The following is a 16,096-nucleotide window of genomic DNA, read 5'->3' on the forward strand; positions in this document are numbered from 1 at the left end:
TTCCCCGGATACAGATAAACAGCTGTTCTCAATGAAACCCTTCCATCTGCCTTTCAAGGCAGTATCAAGGTCACCAACTCCAGGAAGCCCTCCCTGGGTCCCCCTCCTCCTAGAGAGCCCCAAGTCCGTTCCCCTGGACAATGCAGAGACCCAGAGGTATCAGCAACCCCCCGCCCTCAGGCTCCAGAAACTAGGGTCAAACAGAATCAAGGAAATCAAATCTTCAATGTATGGAAAAATCAGTGCCGGTGGGGGCCAGGGGTCACCGGACCAGGTGGAAGGTCAGCCAGTATATGATGAGGGGCTGGAAGGCTGCAGCGCCCAGAGTCAAGTAGAGCTGGAGATGCTGCCGGGGAGCTGGGCCCCCCATGCTGTCGGGGCCCAGGGCTGCTGTCCGCAGAGAGCGCACCTGGAAGAAAGGAGAGCTGAAGCTGAGCCGTCGTGGGGGAGCGGCTCGTCCCTAGCTCCCACGCAAGGGGAAGGAGGCAGAGGCAGCCCAGACTCACGATGAAGTACATGAGCGCAGACGAAGTCCAGGCCAGTGCCACGTAGTAGCCATCGCTGCCAAAGAGCAGCCCTGTGAGCACGCTGAGGATCATCCTGCGGGGCGGGAAGGAGAAGGCTGGAGACCCCACAAGGGGCCACACTAGAGGTCGGCCCCACCCTCCAGGGCCCAGATCCTAGCCAAGACCCACCTACCACCACCCAGGACCCTTTACCCGCAGTTGGCCCCCACAAGGACCTAGACTCAAAATGAATCTGGAAGGAGCAGGACTCGGTCCAGGACATGGATCTGGGACCACCATGGTGACCTCGGCTCAAGGCCCCTCTCCCCTGTTGCTCCCAGGGTGACTACACTCCTGACCTCCTGAAGACACTACAGTGTCTGAAGAGACTGCTGGAAACTGCTGGCTCCTCTATGACAGAGGAGACAGAGGTTGACACGGGGTAGGATATGTCCAGGGTCACCATTTGAGGCTGGGGTTACAGGCCAGGAACCCAGGGCCACAGTCCCCTCCCCCAGGTCAGCCTCCCACCAGGCCCCCAGCTGCTCACCCGACGTATTTGTAGCCACTGTAGGCCAGCAGGTGGAAGGTACTCAGTTCGCTGCGCACGGCGGCCAAGTAGACGCCCAGAAGCAAGGCTAGCACCTCCAACATGACCCACACCAGCGCTGTGCTTGCACACAGGCCCAGCACCTCTGGGGAGAACCTGTGGCCATGTGGGGGTGGGGCAGGGGCACTGAGAACCAGCCATCCTATGGCTCAGGTGTGACTAGGAGTATGGGGGGCGGGGGTGGGCTTGGGGCCTGTCACAGATTCCACAGAGGTGAAGAGAAGAGCAGGGGTGGGGAGGGAGTTGGCACTGACCTTTTCTGAATGCCCAGTGCCATCCCAGCCAGCAGCACGTAGGTGATGAAAGCCATTGCTGCCAAGAGCCAGAGATGCCATCAGCCAGGTTTCCTCAACTGGAGCCCCCCAACTAGGCATCTGAGGCCACTTGTACCCCTACCTCCCCTCATACTTCCTTTCCTGCATATCTCAACCCAGCCAACCTCCACACTCAACCCCCGGTGCTTTGCCTGGGGTGCCTTTCCCTGATCAGCCCTGTATAAATGCTACCTGCCCCTTCTCTCAGGACTACCAAGCCACCTGCTAGCAAACTCGCCAAAGTTTCCTTCTGTGTCTCAGAAACTACATCACTGGTCAAGGCTACTGCTCATCCTCTAGACCCATAGGCAAGGGCCAAACTGATCTCAGGAAAGACTACAGGACCAATGTGCAGGCTCAGCGGACAGCCTAGGCTGCCCCTGGAGCCTGGGCCATGGGGAATGACCTCACCACAGCCAGAAATTCTAAATCTGGGCATCGGTGCCGCCTTTAGCTCTGACCATCCTTCCATTGCAGAGAACTACACGTTTAACTATTGTTTTCACAAAAGCTCAGAGCCGGTGGGAGCTAGTCTTTCATAGCAGTTTTACTCATCAGTCCTGTCTTCTGCCCCCCAAAACAGCAGAACTGACTTGCCCACTAGAGGGCAGTGTCTGGAGTCAGGAAACCAGCACTACCAACTATAAGCTATGTGGCCTCAAAGATGATTTAAGTCTCTCAGAGCCTTGGCTTCACCATGTAAAAGGGGACTGGAGTTCCCACCTTACACGGTGGTCCTGAGAGGGAAATGGAATGAGGGATGGAAGAACCCATGTCCTTCCTGGGGCAAATGGGCCAGCCAGCTGCCCTTCCAGCAGCTCCTCTGAGAGCTGGTTCAGGCACACCCCGCCTCCTCCAGTGTGTCCACCATGGGCTTTGCCTTGTGCAGGCCACAGAATGGAGAGGAGTCAGGTGCAGAGTCTGTCAGCCAAAGCAAAGTGTAGGGAGCATGATCCGTGCCATGCGGACGGGCAGTTCGGGAATGCAGAGGGAGTGACCACTTCCTCAGAGGAGGTGATATTGGAGCAGGAACAAGTAACAATAATGATAACAGCTACTGTTTGCTACATGCTTCCTATGGGCCGGGTGTTGTGCTGAGCACACGTCACCTCACTGAGTCTCCACAAAATCCTCTGCAGTAGGGACTGTTCTTATTCCTGTTTTACAGAAGAGTGAAAGTAGCCAGCCTGAAGTCTCACAGCTGGAAGGTATACAGCCAGGTCTAAACCCCGGGCTCCAGGCTGGGGAGGGTCATAGTCCAAGTCAGGAGGCAGGAAGGTATCAAAAGAGCATACCCCGAGGGCACTGAAGGCATACCCAGGAAGCTCCTTACCAGTCACCCCATTTTTATCTACCTGGTATCTAGCGACCACCACACACAAAAGCACTAAGAGCAGGTGTTGAATCAATGCATGAGCCTCCTTATTGGTGCTTCAAGACACAAATCCCCCCACATCTCCCAGCCCAGGTCAAAGACTCACTGGGGATATAGAGGTCAGGGGCGTTGAGATCTTGTCGCGGGGGCAGAGGTACATCACGACTATACCGCACTTCCCAGTTCTGGCAACGGCAGCAGCGGGCAGGTCAGGAGGAAAAGACAAGAAGAGAGGAAAGAAGGGAGTTGACGTCTGGGGACCAGACTCTGGGGCAGGATGAGGGAGGCAGAGGGGCCTGCCAGCTCACCTGGTAGGCAGCTCACCTGGTGTGTGTAGGGGAAGACCAGTAGCCCTAGCTTCTTGGCCACATAGGCTGTGTCCACAGCGAAAAAATACTTGAGTTTGTTCACAGACACAAAACGGTGCAGCTGGGAGGGGAGAGAAGAGGCTGTGGGCAAACTGCACCCCAAACATCAGGTGCTTCTCTGTGTGCTCCTTCCCTGAGGGCTGCTGTGAGGATTAGGTGGATCCCATGATGCCCCAGCCCTGGCCACAAATCCTGCCACCCTTGCCCTGGGGAAGGGCCACACCTCCTTGTGCACCATGTCCTTCCCATGGGTTGCGATGGAACTGCCATAGGCCATAGCCACGTTGGCCATTGGGTCCCCAAGCAAGTGGTTGACATTGAAGGCCACGTCGGCTCCTGGGGCTGGGTATCCCCCTGGCTGGCTGGAGTAACCACCGCTTGTATCATCGAAGAGGGGAGGGGGATCCGGAGCTGCCCGGGCCCTGTGCTTGGAGCCTGTGGGTTTGTAGGTACCAGAGTAGGTGACAGAAATACTAAGCATGAGCCCAAACCACCGCCCCTTCCCTGGCGGTCCTTTTTGAGAGGTGCTAAATGTATGCAAAGAAAAAACTGAGGCAGCACCTGGAAGTAGTTGCGCACCTGGGGGATCCTGGGAACCATCTCAAGGGAAGTGATCTCTGAACTGAGCCTTACAGAGTAAGTAGAAGTTTGCTAGGCGGATCAGATAATTGGGAGGGCACCCCCAAATGAACAAAAGGGGGAAAGGCGACCGCTGGGTAACCAGAGGCCCTGGGCAGTGGTTAAGGACCCTACCAGGGTCATGACAGAGAAAGAAATTTCTGGAGACGGACCCTTTCATGCCCAGGTCGGGCACGGGGATCTCAGAAGTGCTGTCACTGCCCGATCTTAGGATTGGGCCGAGTGGGCGAAGTCCGGGACGCGTTGCCAAGTCACGCGGGGCAGGAACCCGAATGACACCGCCGCCCCGGGCAGCGGTCACGGCCGCCCCAAGCCCTCAGGGTGAGCGGGCCGCGCAGCCGACCCTCCTCAGGCGGATTGGGCCGCGCCCCGCCCTCCCAGCGCCCCACGCACCGTGGGCTCCGTAGCCCGAGTGATAAGCCATGGCCGCGACGCTCGCTCTCTCGGAGGGTCCGCTGTGCCGCCTCGTGGGTACGAATGCTAATGAGACAGCTGCTCCACTCCCTGGGCACCGGCCGAGGTTACGGAGCAGCCCGACACGTCCCCGGGATATGCAACCGCAGCCGCCATGTCCGGAGCGTCAACCTACGCCGCCTGCCATTGGCTCCTCGGCGGCGTTGGTTCGTCCCTCCCCTCTCCCAATTGGCTATTGGAGCGCTGTTGCCGAAACGTATTCAGCCACAGCCAACTTCCGGACTGGGGATAGGCGGGGCAATTAGAGGCGCTCTTGGATTGGGTAATGGGCTTGCTGGTTCGGTGGGCGCAGCCAATAGATAGGTTAAGGTAGAAGGGTAGTGAGAATTATTTCTGCGCTTGCGCAGTGGGGCCTTTGATGCTCGTCTTGCCACGACTACACCAGGCGGAGACCGGGAGGAGGCAGGTGGCGGCTGGGGTCCGGGAACGAAGCTTCACTCACAGCACGTACTCCAGGAGAGAATGGGGTGGTAGGGCTCTGACCAAGCCTCGCCCCTCAGGGCATCTGCTCCTCCTCTCAATGCTCGCTTTCTTCTCCCGTCCCCATACTCCCCCAAGTCCTGGCGCGGAGATCGGGCTGCCTGGGAGGTGTTGGAAGGACGGGCTGGGCATTAACAGCGCAACCAAGTAAGCCCCGGGATGACGAGTCCGCCTCCTGCCTCCCACCCTCCCCCGCCCCCCACCCCCACTTTCCGCGCGGGTGCTGTCCGTTGTCCGGTGCTGAAATGCTCTACTGCTACTGCTGTCATCCTGCAGATCCCAGGGGCCTGCTGCTGGAAGGTTCTGGGTTCTCGATCCACACAAACACCCATTACACATATTGAGAAACCAAAGTCCAAAATATCTGAAGTCTCAGATGTTGGATGGTATAGTTGGGACGGGATACTGCCCAGGCCTGTCCCACCGACTCTCCAGTGGTCCAGCTGATTTAGGGCTGGAGGTGTCCTGATTTGCTTCCTGAAGCTGCAGTTGAAACACCTGAGTCATTGCTGGCCCTGCGGTTATCTCGAAGTGAGACCACCCCCCTCCCCAAGCCCCACCCGTGATTCAGGGTCTCCTTTCTCTCCATCCAGTTTCTGACCATTCCCATCCACCTGGGAGACAGTCACTGGGGGCCAATCTTCTCACAGACCTTCAGCCACCACTTTCTAGAGATCAAGATCAGGTCCTCTACGACCTGCCTCTAGTGTTCCAGCTACCCAGTATTCAGTTACACCAGGTGACATTCCTGCTCTCCAAACTCACCCCACGCAGTCTAATCACAGTGTTTTTATCCAGAAGTCCCCTCCATCTGGGATGCCCTTCCTCCTCATATCCACTTGTCCAAAGTCTAGGTATTCTTTAAGAGTCATTTCTACTTGTGCCTCTCAGAGTGACAAAGGGAATAGAGGCTTAATCTGGCTTAAGGTGGAGGAGGAAGGCTAAGTTCTAGGCTCTCTCTGGGTGCATGAGTTTGCCCTGGATGTAAATTCCATGAGGACAGGACCTATGTTATTCTCCCTTCCTACCCTTGTCTTCACAGTGCTAAGCACAGTACTTGGATATTGAAGACACTCAATAAATATCTGTGCCATTAAATAAATAATGAATGGAACCCTAGGTCACTCCTTTCTTCTCTCTACCATTTCGGTTACCTCATCTTAAAGTAGGTAGGGATGTTGACCCAAATGGCCTTTGAGTTGTCCCTTGGAGGAAAAAAAATCACAAAACAAAACCCATCAGCATTGCAGCTCTCAATGTCCCAGACTGATTGTCTAACTTGGGGGCTAGGCCCAGACCCAGCCACAGGTGTGAAGGTCTGAGGCTCCTGAGGACCAGGGAGCAGCACTGAGCCCGTGGATACCTGGGAGGGGGTCTTCCCATTCAGGACAGTCCCCACTGTATGATGAATGTTTGCGCATTGAATCCAACACCTATCTCAGGAAGGAAAGCAGAGGTTTGTGGGTTGACAGTGCCAAGCTAAGGTCGTACAGGCTAGGGCCCAGGGTCTCCTGGCTCCCAGCCTGCCTCTGTCCAACTAATGAGGCTCATCACATCTTTCTCGGTTGTAACTGCCTCCTCCCCTACAAGTGAGGATGAGGTGTGGGTGCGCCTAGTCCTGGGTCTGCTTTGCAGATATGGGACCCTGCGGGTACCCAACCCACCATCGAAATTCCTTCTCCTCATTTTACAGCGGGGGCAACTCAGGCCCCAGAGAGCAAGGACTCGCCCAAGGTCGCAAGCGCAAGCGCTGCAGGAGGGGAACCCAGGCATCAGTCCGCCAAGCCTGGGCATCCTAAGGGCGGGGGCAGCGCCCGCGGTGCCAGGCGCTGCCGGCTGCGCCGCGGGTGCCGCGGGGGCGGGGTCAGCGGAGGGCGGGGCGCCGGGCACCGTGGCCGCCAACGCCTCCGCCGCCGCCGCCGCCGCCGCCGCCGCGCTCAGACGAGCTCGGCGCACTCCCTCCGCGGCCGCCGAGCCGAGCGGACGCCCTCCGGGGCCGCGCCGCAGCCCTCCGCGCTTACCCCTATCATGCCCGGGGCCCGGGCCCGGGCCGCCCAAGCAGCCAGGACACCATGCCCGAAGGCGGCGGTGGCGACGGCGGGGAGGTGCCCGCGCTCATCCCGGAGGGCGAGCCGCTGCGAGAGGAGGTACGGGGGCTGAGTGATGGGGGGCCGGAGCGGGGGAAGGGGTACAAGGGAAGGAGCGAATCCCGAAAACGGAGCTAAGGAGGGAAGTCCTGGAGCCACTGCGGCCAATGACGTCATTGGGGTAGCCTTCCTCCTGAGAGGGGTCTTGGGGCCCCAGGGTCCCGCATGGGGCAGGTGGGAAGAGATGTGGGAGGCGACTCCCACCCCCACCCCTGGCGCCCCCTCATCCAGCCTCACCCTCCTGTGACGTCAGCGCCTGGCCCCTCGCGTCCCCATTCCACAGCGCTGCCCCTCACGCCCAGGGCCTGGGGTCAGGCCCCTAGTCTGGCCTGGCCACTCACGAGGTGCCCAGGCGGCGCCTGCAATGCAGCAGCAGTAGCAGGGACTTGGGGGAGGAGGGGTGGAGGTAGAAGGGGAAAGAAGAGCGGAGGCCTCTGGTACCCCTGCTCCCTCTTTCTGCAATGAGAGCCCCAGGGCTCATCCTGCTGGCTGGGACCCCCAGGATGGCCCCTCTTCGGCCCTGCAGGGGTGTGGGGTCCAGTGTGGGATGTTGGGGTGATACGTGATGAGTGGGTCTGTGTGTTTGTTTGGGTGAATGTAGTGTGCTGGTGGACGTGCGAATGCTGGTGTGTGCTCCCCACACCTCGGGTGGGAAATATGCACCCTCAAGTCAAGTGAGGAGGATCCGATGCGTCCCTTGGCTTGGGCGAAGTGGTCATGCGTGAGTGCATGTGAGTGCATCCTGCCATGGGTGGGTCTCCCGTAGAGTCTGTAGGGTGTGGGTGTCAAATTGCAGTAGGGCTGGGGGTGGATGATGTGCACTGTGGTCAGGTGAGTCCCTGGGCTTCAGTGAACGTGTAACATGTGTGCACATGTGTGTGTCCTGTGGTAGAGGGTGTGTGTGTGTGCCCACCTGTGCACCATGTTATGGTGTAGGGATGGGGTTGTGTCCTGGGCGTAGGTGAGTGTCTGGTGTATCTTGGATGAGCAGGCAGCTTGCACATCTGTGGTGGGTGGGTCTGTGATGAACACGTGGGGTGGGGGGTGGGGGCGAGTGGCTGTGCGCATGACCAGCCCTGCGGGTCGGGGTGGCGGTGTGCACCTGTGGTGGGTGATCTGAGGGAAGGGCGGGCTACTCTAGGCTGGGGCAGGGGGTTTGGTTTCCTCTTGGGTCTCTCCCAGCCAGGTGGGGCTGGAGTGGGAGAAGTGGCCCATTAACCCTACCTTTGCTATTTCCACCAGACCACCTCTCCCTTCTCCCCTTTTTACCTCTTCTCTCCCCACGCCTTCCCCCCTTCTCTCTCCATAGGGATCTGGGGGTGAGGTGGAGGCCAGGCTGGCAGCCCTGCCAGGGAGAGTGGGCCTTACCTTCTGGGCCAGGCAGTGGCCCTTGCTGCCCAGCAGCTGTTTCCCACCCCCTCCCTCAGCGCAGATGGGGAGTGGAGGCCGGCACTCCATCTGCTCCCCTAAGACTCACACCTCACCCACTCCCAGCTCTTCTTCTTTTTCACTTCCTTAAAAATCCCTCCCAAGTCTCCTGCTGTCCCTAGTGGAACCAAGGGACCAGGAGGAGTCTCAGAATTACAGGGATAATATTTATTTCCACAGCCAGACCCCGTGCTAAGGTCTTCATACATATGATCTTGTTGAATCCTCTCAACAACCCCAATTTACAGAGAGGAATTTGAAGTCCTGAGAGGATGAGGGACCTGCCCAAGTCACAGTAAGAGGTGGAGCCAGTGCTAGATCCTGGGCAGTCAGGCTCCAAAGCCCAAGCTCTTTACCCTTCAGACTCCTGCCATCCTAGCTTCCCACACCATTAAGTCCAATAATTGAGGCCCAGAGAGGGCAGGGAGATGACCGAGACCACACAGCAAGTTAGGGGCAGAGCCAGAGCCAAAGCGCAGTTTTCTCAATGGCCAGTCAGGGGGATCCTTTCTTCTCTTGGCAGAGAAGGGTCTGTTTTGTCCTAGATGCCCTTGACCGGGAGATGACAGGGCACAGTGGAGGACAGGCTTGGGGCAGATAGGCCTCAGTTTGAATCCCGCAGCGGGAAGGATGAGGCCTAGAGCAAGTTGCTCAGCCCCTCAGAGCCGGGTCTCCTCCGTAGCGTGGGGGGCGGGGGCGGGGGGAGCGTAGCACCACCGCCTCCGCTGAGCTTAAGCAGAGTAGCGGGCGCATCGACAGCCTGTCCTGACCCGCCTCCCTCTCTGCCCGCCCTGCAGCAGCGGCCCCTGAAACAGTCCCTGGGAAGCTCCCTGTGCCGCGAGTCGCACTGGAAGTGCCTGCTCCTCACGCTGCTCATCCACGCCTGCGGTGCCGTGGTGGCCTGGTGTCGCCTGGCCACAGTGCCACGGCTGGTCCTGGGGCCCGAGGCAGCCCTGGCCCGTGGGGCTGGGGGCCCGCCGCCCACATACCCAGCCAGCCCCTGCTCCGATGGCTACCTGTACATCCCACTGGCCTTTGTCTCCCTCCTCTACCTCCTCTACCTGGCCGAGTGCTGGCACTGTCACGTGCGGTCATGCCAGGCGCCGCGCACTGACGCCCACACCGTGCTCGCTCTGATCCACCGGCTGCAGCAGGCGCCCCCCTGTGTCTGGTGGAAGGCCACCAGCTACCACTACGTGCGGCGCACCCGCCAGATCACGCGCTACCGGAACGGCGACGCCTACACCACCACGCAGGTGTACCACGAGAGGGCTGACAGCCGCACGGCGCGGGGCGAGTTTGACTACTCGGCCCACGGCGTCCGCGATGTCTCCAAGGAGCTCGTGGGCCTGGCCGACCACGCGGCCACGCGGCTGCGCTTCACCAAGTGCTTCAGCTTCGGCAGCGCCGAGGCCGAGGCCTCGTACCTCACCCAGAGGGCCCGCTTCTTCAGCGCCAACGAAGGCCTGGACGACTACCTGGAGGCCCGCGAGGGCATGCACCTGAAGGACGTGGACTTCCGGGAATCGCTCATGGTCTTCGCGGACCCGCGCAGCCCGCCCTGGTACGCCCGCGCCTGGGTCTTCTGGCTGGTGTCGGCGGCCACGCTCTCCTGGCCGCTGCGCGTCGTGGCGGCCTACGGCACGGCGCACGTGCACTACCAGGTGGAGAAGCTCTTCGGCGCCAGCTCGCCCCCGCCTGGGGCAGTGCCCAGCGGACCCCCGCTCTCCCGTGTGGCCACGGTGGACTTCACTGAGCTCGAGTGGCACATCTGCTCCAACCGGCAGCTGGTGCCCAGCTACTCGGAGGCCGTGGTCATGGGCGCCAGCTCGGGCGCCTACCTCCGCGGCTGCCAGCGCTGCCGCCGCTCCGTCAGCAGCAACTCGCTGCCCCCTGCCCGGCCCAGTGGGCCCCGCCTGCCTTTCAGCCGCAGCCGCCTCTCGCTGGGCGCGGGGGGCCGGGCCACACCGGGGGTCTTCCGCAGCCTGAGTGGGGGGCCACTGGGGCGCCGTGGAGAGGACACGGAGCCCCTGGAAAGCCCGCCATGCTATGAAGATGCCCTTTACTTCCCGGTGCTCATCGTCCACGGGGACAGCGGCTGCCAGGGGGACGGGCAGGGTGCACTCTGAGACCCCCGCGGCCCCCAGCGCGCCCCCCTCCCCACCATTCCACCAAGGGCTTGGATGCCTGAGTAGTTGTCCAGAACAGGAGGGAACACAGCCCAGCACACAGGGGAGGGTGCGGGGTGGAGTCCTTAGGCTGGAATGCAGCGACTCGGGGTCATTTTGGGAGCGAACAGACACTGCCGAGGTAGAGTCTATGAACAGTCCCAGCACGGCGCCATGTTCTGCCCCTGCAGTGGAGATGATCTGCCTTCCGGGCCTCTCTGGCTGGGCAGGGGAGGAAGTTTCCAAACCCTGAGTTGGGGCAGGAGTCCAGGGGACAGCTGTCGCCTGCAGCAAAGGGCCTCCTGCGGGTCTTCCCTGCATGGCTGAGGCCACGTCGGGAGCCCTCGAGCAACCCAGAAGCACAAATCGGTGGGTTGGGGCCATGCCCAGCTTGGCTGGCCTCCGCGAAGCTGGAGAGCTGGCTATGACAGTACCACCGCCTTCGTCCCACCTCCCACCTCCATTCTCCTCCCCGACAGGTCCCCTCCACCCGCCCCCTGGTCTCTCCTTCGGGACCAGTCCCTGAGCAGACCCTGCAGTGTGGCCCCTCTACTGGTTCTTGGAGCACAGCCTTGCCCCGTCCCCCATACCTCACTGTTTCCCTGGCACACACACACACACCCCCTGCACCCAGCTCCTCCTGTAACCTGGGGCTCCTTCTCAGGACCTCACCTCGATCCCGCACCCCCTGGCCTCTACTTCTGCCCCCCAAAGTCCACGTTCGCCTCTGTCAGCCACGCACACACCCTCTGGGCTTTATCTTCATCGCTTCCCTGGACTTCTCTGCTCTTGCCTTCCCGGTGATCCATGGGGCCCAGGGCCACAGGGCATCCGAGGGGCCTCAGCCTGACACAGCCTTTTGGACGATGCCCTTGCTCTGCCATGGAGACCCCTGCTTCCCCAATCAGTAGGGCCTGGCTCAGAGGACACCATCCCTCCCCCAGGGAGGAGAGAGTAGTCCCTTCCCTTCCAACTGGGGCTTCCACCCCTCTCAGGGGCTGGCGGGGGAGGGAGGAGGCAGAGAAGATGCAGATAAAATAAAAGGTATAAAATGGAAGGGCTTCTCATGTGCATTCCTGAGTGGAGAATCCAAAGCCACCAATACCGGCCCAATGGGCCTGCCTGGGTTCTGGGGGGCGAGAGGAATGCAGGCTTGGGCTCCAGCATTCCCAGGAGCAGGGTAAGGTGAGAGGGAACTTCCCAGTCCGGCCTGCGGCCTCTCAGACCAGGTCCAAGTGGCTCAAAGAAGCTGATTCCAACCAACTGGTATCTGGGTCACTTCTAAGGTATTGGCCAAGGGGGTCCTTCTTCCAGCCCAGTGAGGGTTTTCATTCTGCTGTTCGGTGTGCTGAGGACTGAGGGAGTGTTGACTGGCCCCCAAAGTGGGGACAACGAGCTATAGCCCGTGGCGCAAGTCCAGTTCCCTCATTGGCTGTTGGTATTGGCGATCCGGGGGAGTGGGCGCTGAGCAGGTTGGAGGACGCAAAACGGGAACCAGCCATCCCTAAATCAGGGCTTGGGACCCAGACAGAAAACAAGGGCAAAGGGAGGACCTCGCTCACCGGCGGAGCTAGGGAGCTCCTGGCAGCGGCCTCTCACGTGTACTGCGCAAGGGCGCCAGGCTGAGCGGCTGGCGTGGGTGGAACCCTCAAGCCCTGGCTTGGCACTGGCCTTGAGACTTGCTTTGACCAACAGAATGCGATGCAAACGAGGCTGTGCAACTCCCGAGGCTGGGCCTCACACGCCCTTGCAGCTTCCACCTGGGCTGTCTCGGAGCCCTGACACCGCCGCGCTGTGAAGACGCCCAGCCAGCCTCCTGTCACGTGAGAGGCCACGTACAGGACCGAGGATCCCAGCCAAGGGCCAGCATCAGCCTCCAGATACAGGAGTGAGGCCACGTGGGCATACCGGCCCCAGTCGAGCCACGAGTGACCATAGCCACAGGGGCGACGACACCAGGTGTAACGAGCCAATAAACCACCAAGTTGATTCCAGAGCAAATAGCTGACCTACAGAATGGTGAGGAAAAAGTAATCCTCGTGTTACACTAAAAACGTGCGGGGTGATTTGTTAAGTGCTGATACAAGGCCTGGACCCACTTCACGCTCGTGTCGGAGGGTCGCCGGGCGTGCACAGCCAGATGGGGAAGGGAGCCAGAAACTCAGTGTCCACTGGACACCTCCCGTCTCCGGGTCCCTTGCTGTCTCTTGTTCACATGTTCACAGTCCGTTGGAGCCAACACTGAGCCAGGATGCTCTATTCTAAACCATTCTCAAAAGGAGAACAGTGCCTGGAGAACGGGGCAGAGCCTTGCTCCAAGATCCCAGAGGCCTCGGCCTCTGCCGCCTGACCGAAGCCTGACGCAGCGGGGCCAAAGCAGGGCCCCTGGTTCCCAGCCGGCACCCCGCCCTGCTCCTCTCTCAGCCTTTCCACCGTTCGCCCAATCGCTTAAGCCAGACCCTGGCGTGGCAATTCTCTCTCTCCCTCTCTCTCCCTCTTTCTCTCTCTCTGACTTTGTATTATGTAAAATTTCAAACGTTGCTAAGGCGGGGATGGTAGTGGTGCAGTGAGGCCCTTTGTCCTCAACACCCTGTGCTACGGCTGTTGTCCAGGACCACTCATTTCACCCCCACAACCCCGCCCCTCCCCGCTGCAGCTGGGTTCATTCGAAGGTCCAGAAGTCGTAGCATTTCATCGCAAACACCTCCCTCGCCCCTGACATGAAACCTACCACCCAGGATTCTACCTGCCACGCATCTCTCCAAACAGCCCCCGGGGTCCTCTGTTCCTCCAGCCACCACCCTGCTCCAGGCCCCCAGGGGTTCTCCTCCAATGACTGCCACAGACTCCACGAGGCTCCCCTTCCACACATCCCCTCCCGTCCGCACAAAATCATTCTAAAATATTAATCAAATCACATCTCCACCTCACTCAAAACACACCAGTGTCTCCCACCAAACATCAAATAAAACCCAGACTCCTGGCCCGGCCCTCAGATCCCTTTGGGATTTGGCAGACATCCCCGAGCTCGCCTTGATCCCGCTCGCCTTTCCTTACGCAGCACCAGCTCCGGTGGCCTGCGCCTCATCCTGGAGCAAGCTGCTTCCTCCTCTAGGCCTCGGCCCATGGGGTTCCTCCTCCCGGAGCAGACTTCCTGCCCCAGACTCTTCTCTGTTCCCCTCAACACTCGGGGCTCAGCTCTTGCGTGGGTCCTGACTTCTCTGTCTCAGGCCGTGCCCCACTGACCCTGCCACCCTTCTGGAGCTCGGCTCCCTTCCTTTTGCGTTTCTTTTCTGCCATTCACCATAAGCTGCAATCATTTTTATTTATGTATGTATGTATGAATTCACTATTTGTTTCTTCAATTAGAACTAAAGCTATGGGAGGGAAATGGTTACAGGTGCAGACACTTGAGTCAGACAGAGTCCCGACTCTGTCACTACCACCTCCGTAGCACTGGGCAAGTCACTTATCCTCTCTTTGCCTCAGTCTTCTCAGCTGCAAAATGGGAGATGATAATAGAATCTACTGACTTCAGAGGGTTGTCGTGAGGATTAATAAGATAATATATTACCATGCTTAAAACAAGGTCTCAAGCATAGTAAGTGCTCAATAAATTTAGCTATAACCAATATTGGTATTATTATTATTAATTATAAATAGACACTTTGTATTACACACAAACACGCAGCCAGCACAGTGCCTGGCGCACTACAGGTGTCCAGCCAATATGCGCTAAGGACATGACTCCCGAGCTCCTACCAGCACCTCCAGCATCCCGGGGGTGCTGGGCCCTGAGGATGCAGTAGTGGAGACACTTTCCTGTGGCCCATACCAGCCAAAGGAGCTTTGCATCATTGAGCCTCACTTGAGGTGGAGCTTTACGATTCTTGGATAATGGGCCAAGAAGGGCACCCAGGGAAATGTATGCCGAGGCCCCAGTCCAGAGCCAACCATGAAGTGCCGTGTCTCCTTCATGGATCCAGGCCTGGGGCCGCTGGGCCCAAGAGCCTCCCCGAGGCGGCGGGCCTCTACATCTTTTGAGAGTTTCATCCTCCCTCTTAGATCAAGCTGCCATCTAGCCTCCAGAGCCCATGAATATGGAGTCATCACCGAAGCGCCCTGGGGCATATCTGGGAAGGACAAAGAGGATCAGGAGTCCAGCCAAAGATTGGATACATCCTTCGGGGTGGGGAAGGGTACTGCTGCCCTGCGGGGTGCGGGAGAACAGCTCCCCGAAGTCAGATGCAACAGGAACAAAGAACAACAGACGGGCCAGACTGCTAGCTGCATGCCGCGGGCCAGCCGGAGGCTGAACCACGTGTGCCCCGAGGAGGAATTTCTGTCCAGAGCATCCTGAGACCAATGTCAGCCAGTTTTCACTAACCCGTTATCATTCTCCAAAAGGCAGATGCAGTTTTCTTCTCTTTGCTGTTTTAAAAACGTATAAAATGAAACTGACCAAAATAAAAATGCTGACTTGTTTTAGTAGAAGAGTTTCGGTTTATGTTATAAAAGCAGAATGCATCGTAAAATATTGCAATAGTGTAAAGACCAATATTTTAGTCAAGATCAATTCAAGCCTCTAAAAACCTAATAAGACATTTATATCATTTAAAAATCTGAACGACATGGACCTTTATAAAGTTAGGAGTCAAGTTCTCTTCTCGCACTGCTTGCTTCTCTAGAAAGCAAGGGGCGAGGGGGGTGCTGGGACTCCCCGGGGGAAGGTGGCGGTGCTGGTAGTTTCTGGGACTCCCCCCCCTCCACCCCCCGCCGCCCCATCCATGGGCATAACGGAAACTCAAATCTCCAGCTTCGACTTGGACCTCTTGTTTCGAGGTCCGGATTCAGGCGTCCAGTTATCTTCTTAAACAGATCACCTGGGTGACCTCCAAACACTGCAAACCTCTACAGACCCAAAACTGGTCGTATCATCTATCTCCCCAGAGTGGCTTCTTCTCTTGAGTCTCCGCCCCCTTAAATGGAAAACCTAGTAGCCGTCCTTCTCCTTCACAGTGAGCCGGTTGCTGGGTCCTGTTCAAACCCACTTGCCAACGACCTGTCCTTTCCTCTCATCCCAAGTCCGCCTCTGCCTGGGTTCAGGTCACCACCTTCTCTTTTCCGGGCAGGGCCCTGAGTGGTCTCACCTTATGGATTCACACGTACGTATTCACAGCTCTTATGTGGTTACTTTTGTGTCCCTGATCCCTCGTGGAGTCACTAACACGTAGTAGGGTCTCCATAAATGAGTGAATGGTTTATTATTTTCGTGGGCTTGGGGTTCCAGTGGCCTCTACTTAACCCTTCCCTCTGTAATAGCCCTAGTTCCCACGGGGACATGTGGCTCTGTGTGTGTTAAAAATGTGCTAAGTGACACACACAGGAACCAGGCAAATATCTCTAGGCAGGTGCTCTGTACCCAAGTCGTGCAATGGAGCACCTACTAGAGCAGAAAATAAAATCGACTTCTTAAATTTTTTGCTTATTGGTGAGAGAAACCGCCACTTAAAAAGTTGCCTGCCACTCTGAACTCTGCTGGTGGGTCTGTAATCGGAAGCCTTCCTCTCCTCTTCGGTCTACAAAA

The 16,096-nt window shown here is 58.5% G+C and overlaps 2 protein-coding genes across 4 annotated transcripts; one reads left to right on the top strand and one right to left on the bottom strand.

The window, feature by feature from the left end:
* Positions 1-206: 206 nt before the first annotated feature.
* On the bottom strand, positions 207-4,408 carry YIF1A (Yip1 interacting factor homolog A, membrane trafficking protein). Of its 2 annotated transcripts, XM_016119503.2 has the most exons (8): positions 4,206-4,407; positions 3,397-3,608; positions 3,130-3,234; positions 2,912-2,990; positions 1,371-1,428; positions 1,057-1,212; positions 507-600; positions 207-409 (listed from the first exon to the last, which is right to left on the bottom strand). In XM_016119503.2, the coding sequence occupies exons 1-8, from the start codon at positions 4,234-4,236 to the stop codon at positions 263-265; spliced, it is 882 nt and encodes a 293-aa protein (XP_015974989.1). In that variant the 5' UTR covers positions 4,237-4,407; the 3' UTR covers positions 207-262. The 2 variants fall into 2 exon arrangements, with proteins under 2 accessions (XP_015974989.1, XP_036077427.1); XM_036221534.1 differs by lacking the exon at positions 1,057-1,212 and having other exon boundaries at positions 4,206-4,408.
* A 2,333-nt stretch (positions 4,409-6,741) lies between these two features.
* On the top strand, positions 6,742-12,998 carry TMEM151A (transmembrane protein 151A). 2 transcript variants are annotated; one of them, XM_016119511.2, is made up of 2 exons: positions 6,742-6,913; positions 9,139-12,998. In XM_016119511.2, exons 1-2 carry the CDS (start codon positions 6,839-6,841, stop codon positions 10,468-10,470), a joined length of 1,407 nt encoding a protein of 468 aa, XP_015974997.1. In that variant the 5' UTR covers positions 6,742-6,838; the 3' UTR covers positions 10,471-12,998. The 2 variants fall into 2 exon arrangements, with proteins under 2 accessions (XP_015974997.1, XP_036077426.1); XM_036221533.1 differs by lacking the exon at positions 6,742-6,913 and adding an exon at positions 7,002-7,087.
* The last annotated feature ends 3,098 nt before the right edge of the window (positions 12,999-16,096 follow it).

Source organism: Rousettus aegyptiacus, unplaced genomic scaffold (genome assembly GCF_014176215.1).
Source record: "Rousettus aegyptiacus isolate mRouAeg1 unplaced genomic scaffold, mRouAeg1.p scaffold_m13_p_5, whole genome shotgun sequence".
NCBI classification, from domain to species: Eukaryota; Metazoa; Chordata; class Mammalia; order Chiroptera; family Pteropodidae; genus Rousettus; species Rousettus aegyptiacus.

Excerpts from the sequence above, each read along its gene's own strand:
- YIF1A (XM_016119503.2), bottom strand. The coding sequence starts at position 4,236 with ATGGCTTATCACTCGGGCTACGGAGCCCACG. Across the intron at positions 3,235-3,396 it reads AGGACATGGTGCACAAGGAG|CTGCACCGTTTTGTGTCTGT; the intron begins GTGTGGCCCTTC and ends CTCCCCTCCCAG. Across the intron at positions 410-506 it reads CTGCGCTCATGTACTTCATC|GTGCGCTCTCTGCGGACAGC; the intron begins GTGAGTCTGGGC and ends CCTTTCTTCCAG.
- TMEM151A (XM_016119511.2), top strand. The coding sequence starts at position 6,839 with ATGCCCGAAGGCGGCGGTGGCGACGGCGGGGAGGTGCCCGCGCTCATC. Across the intron at positions 6,914-9,138 it reads GCGAGCCGCTGCGAGAGGAG|CAGCGGCCCCTGAAACAGTC; the intron begins GTACGGGGGCTG and ends CCCGCCCTGCAG.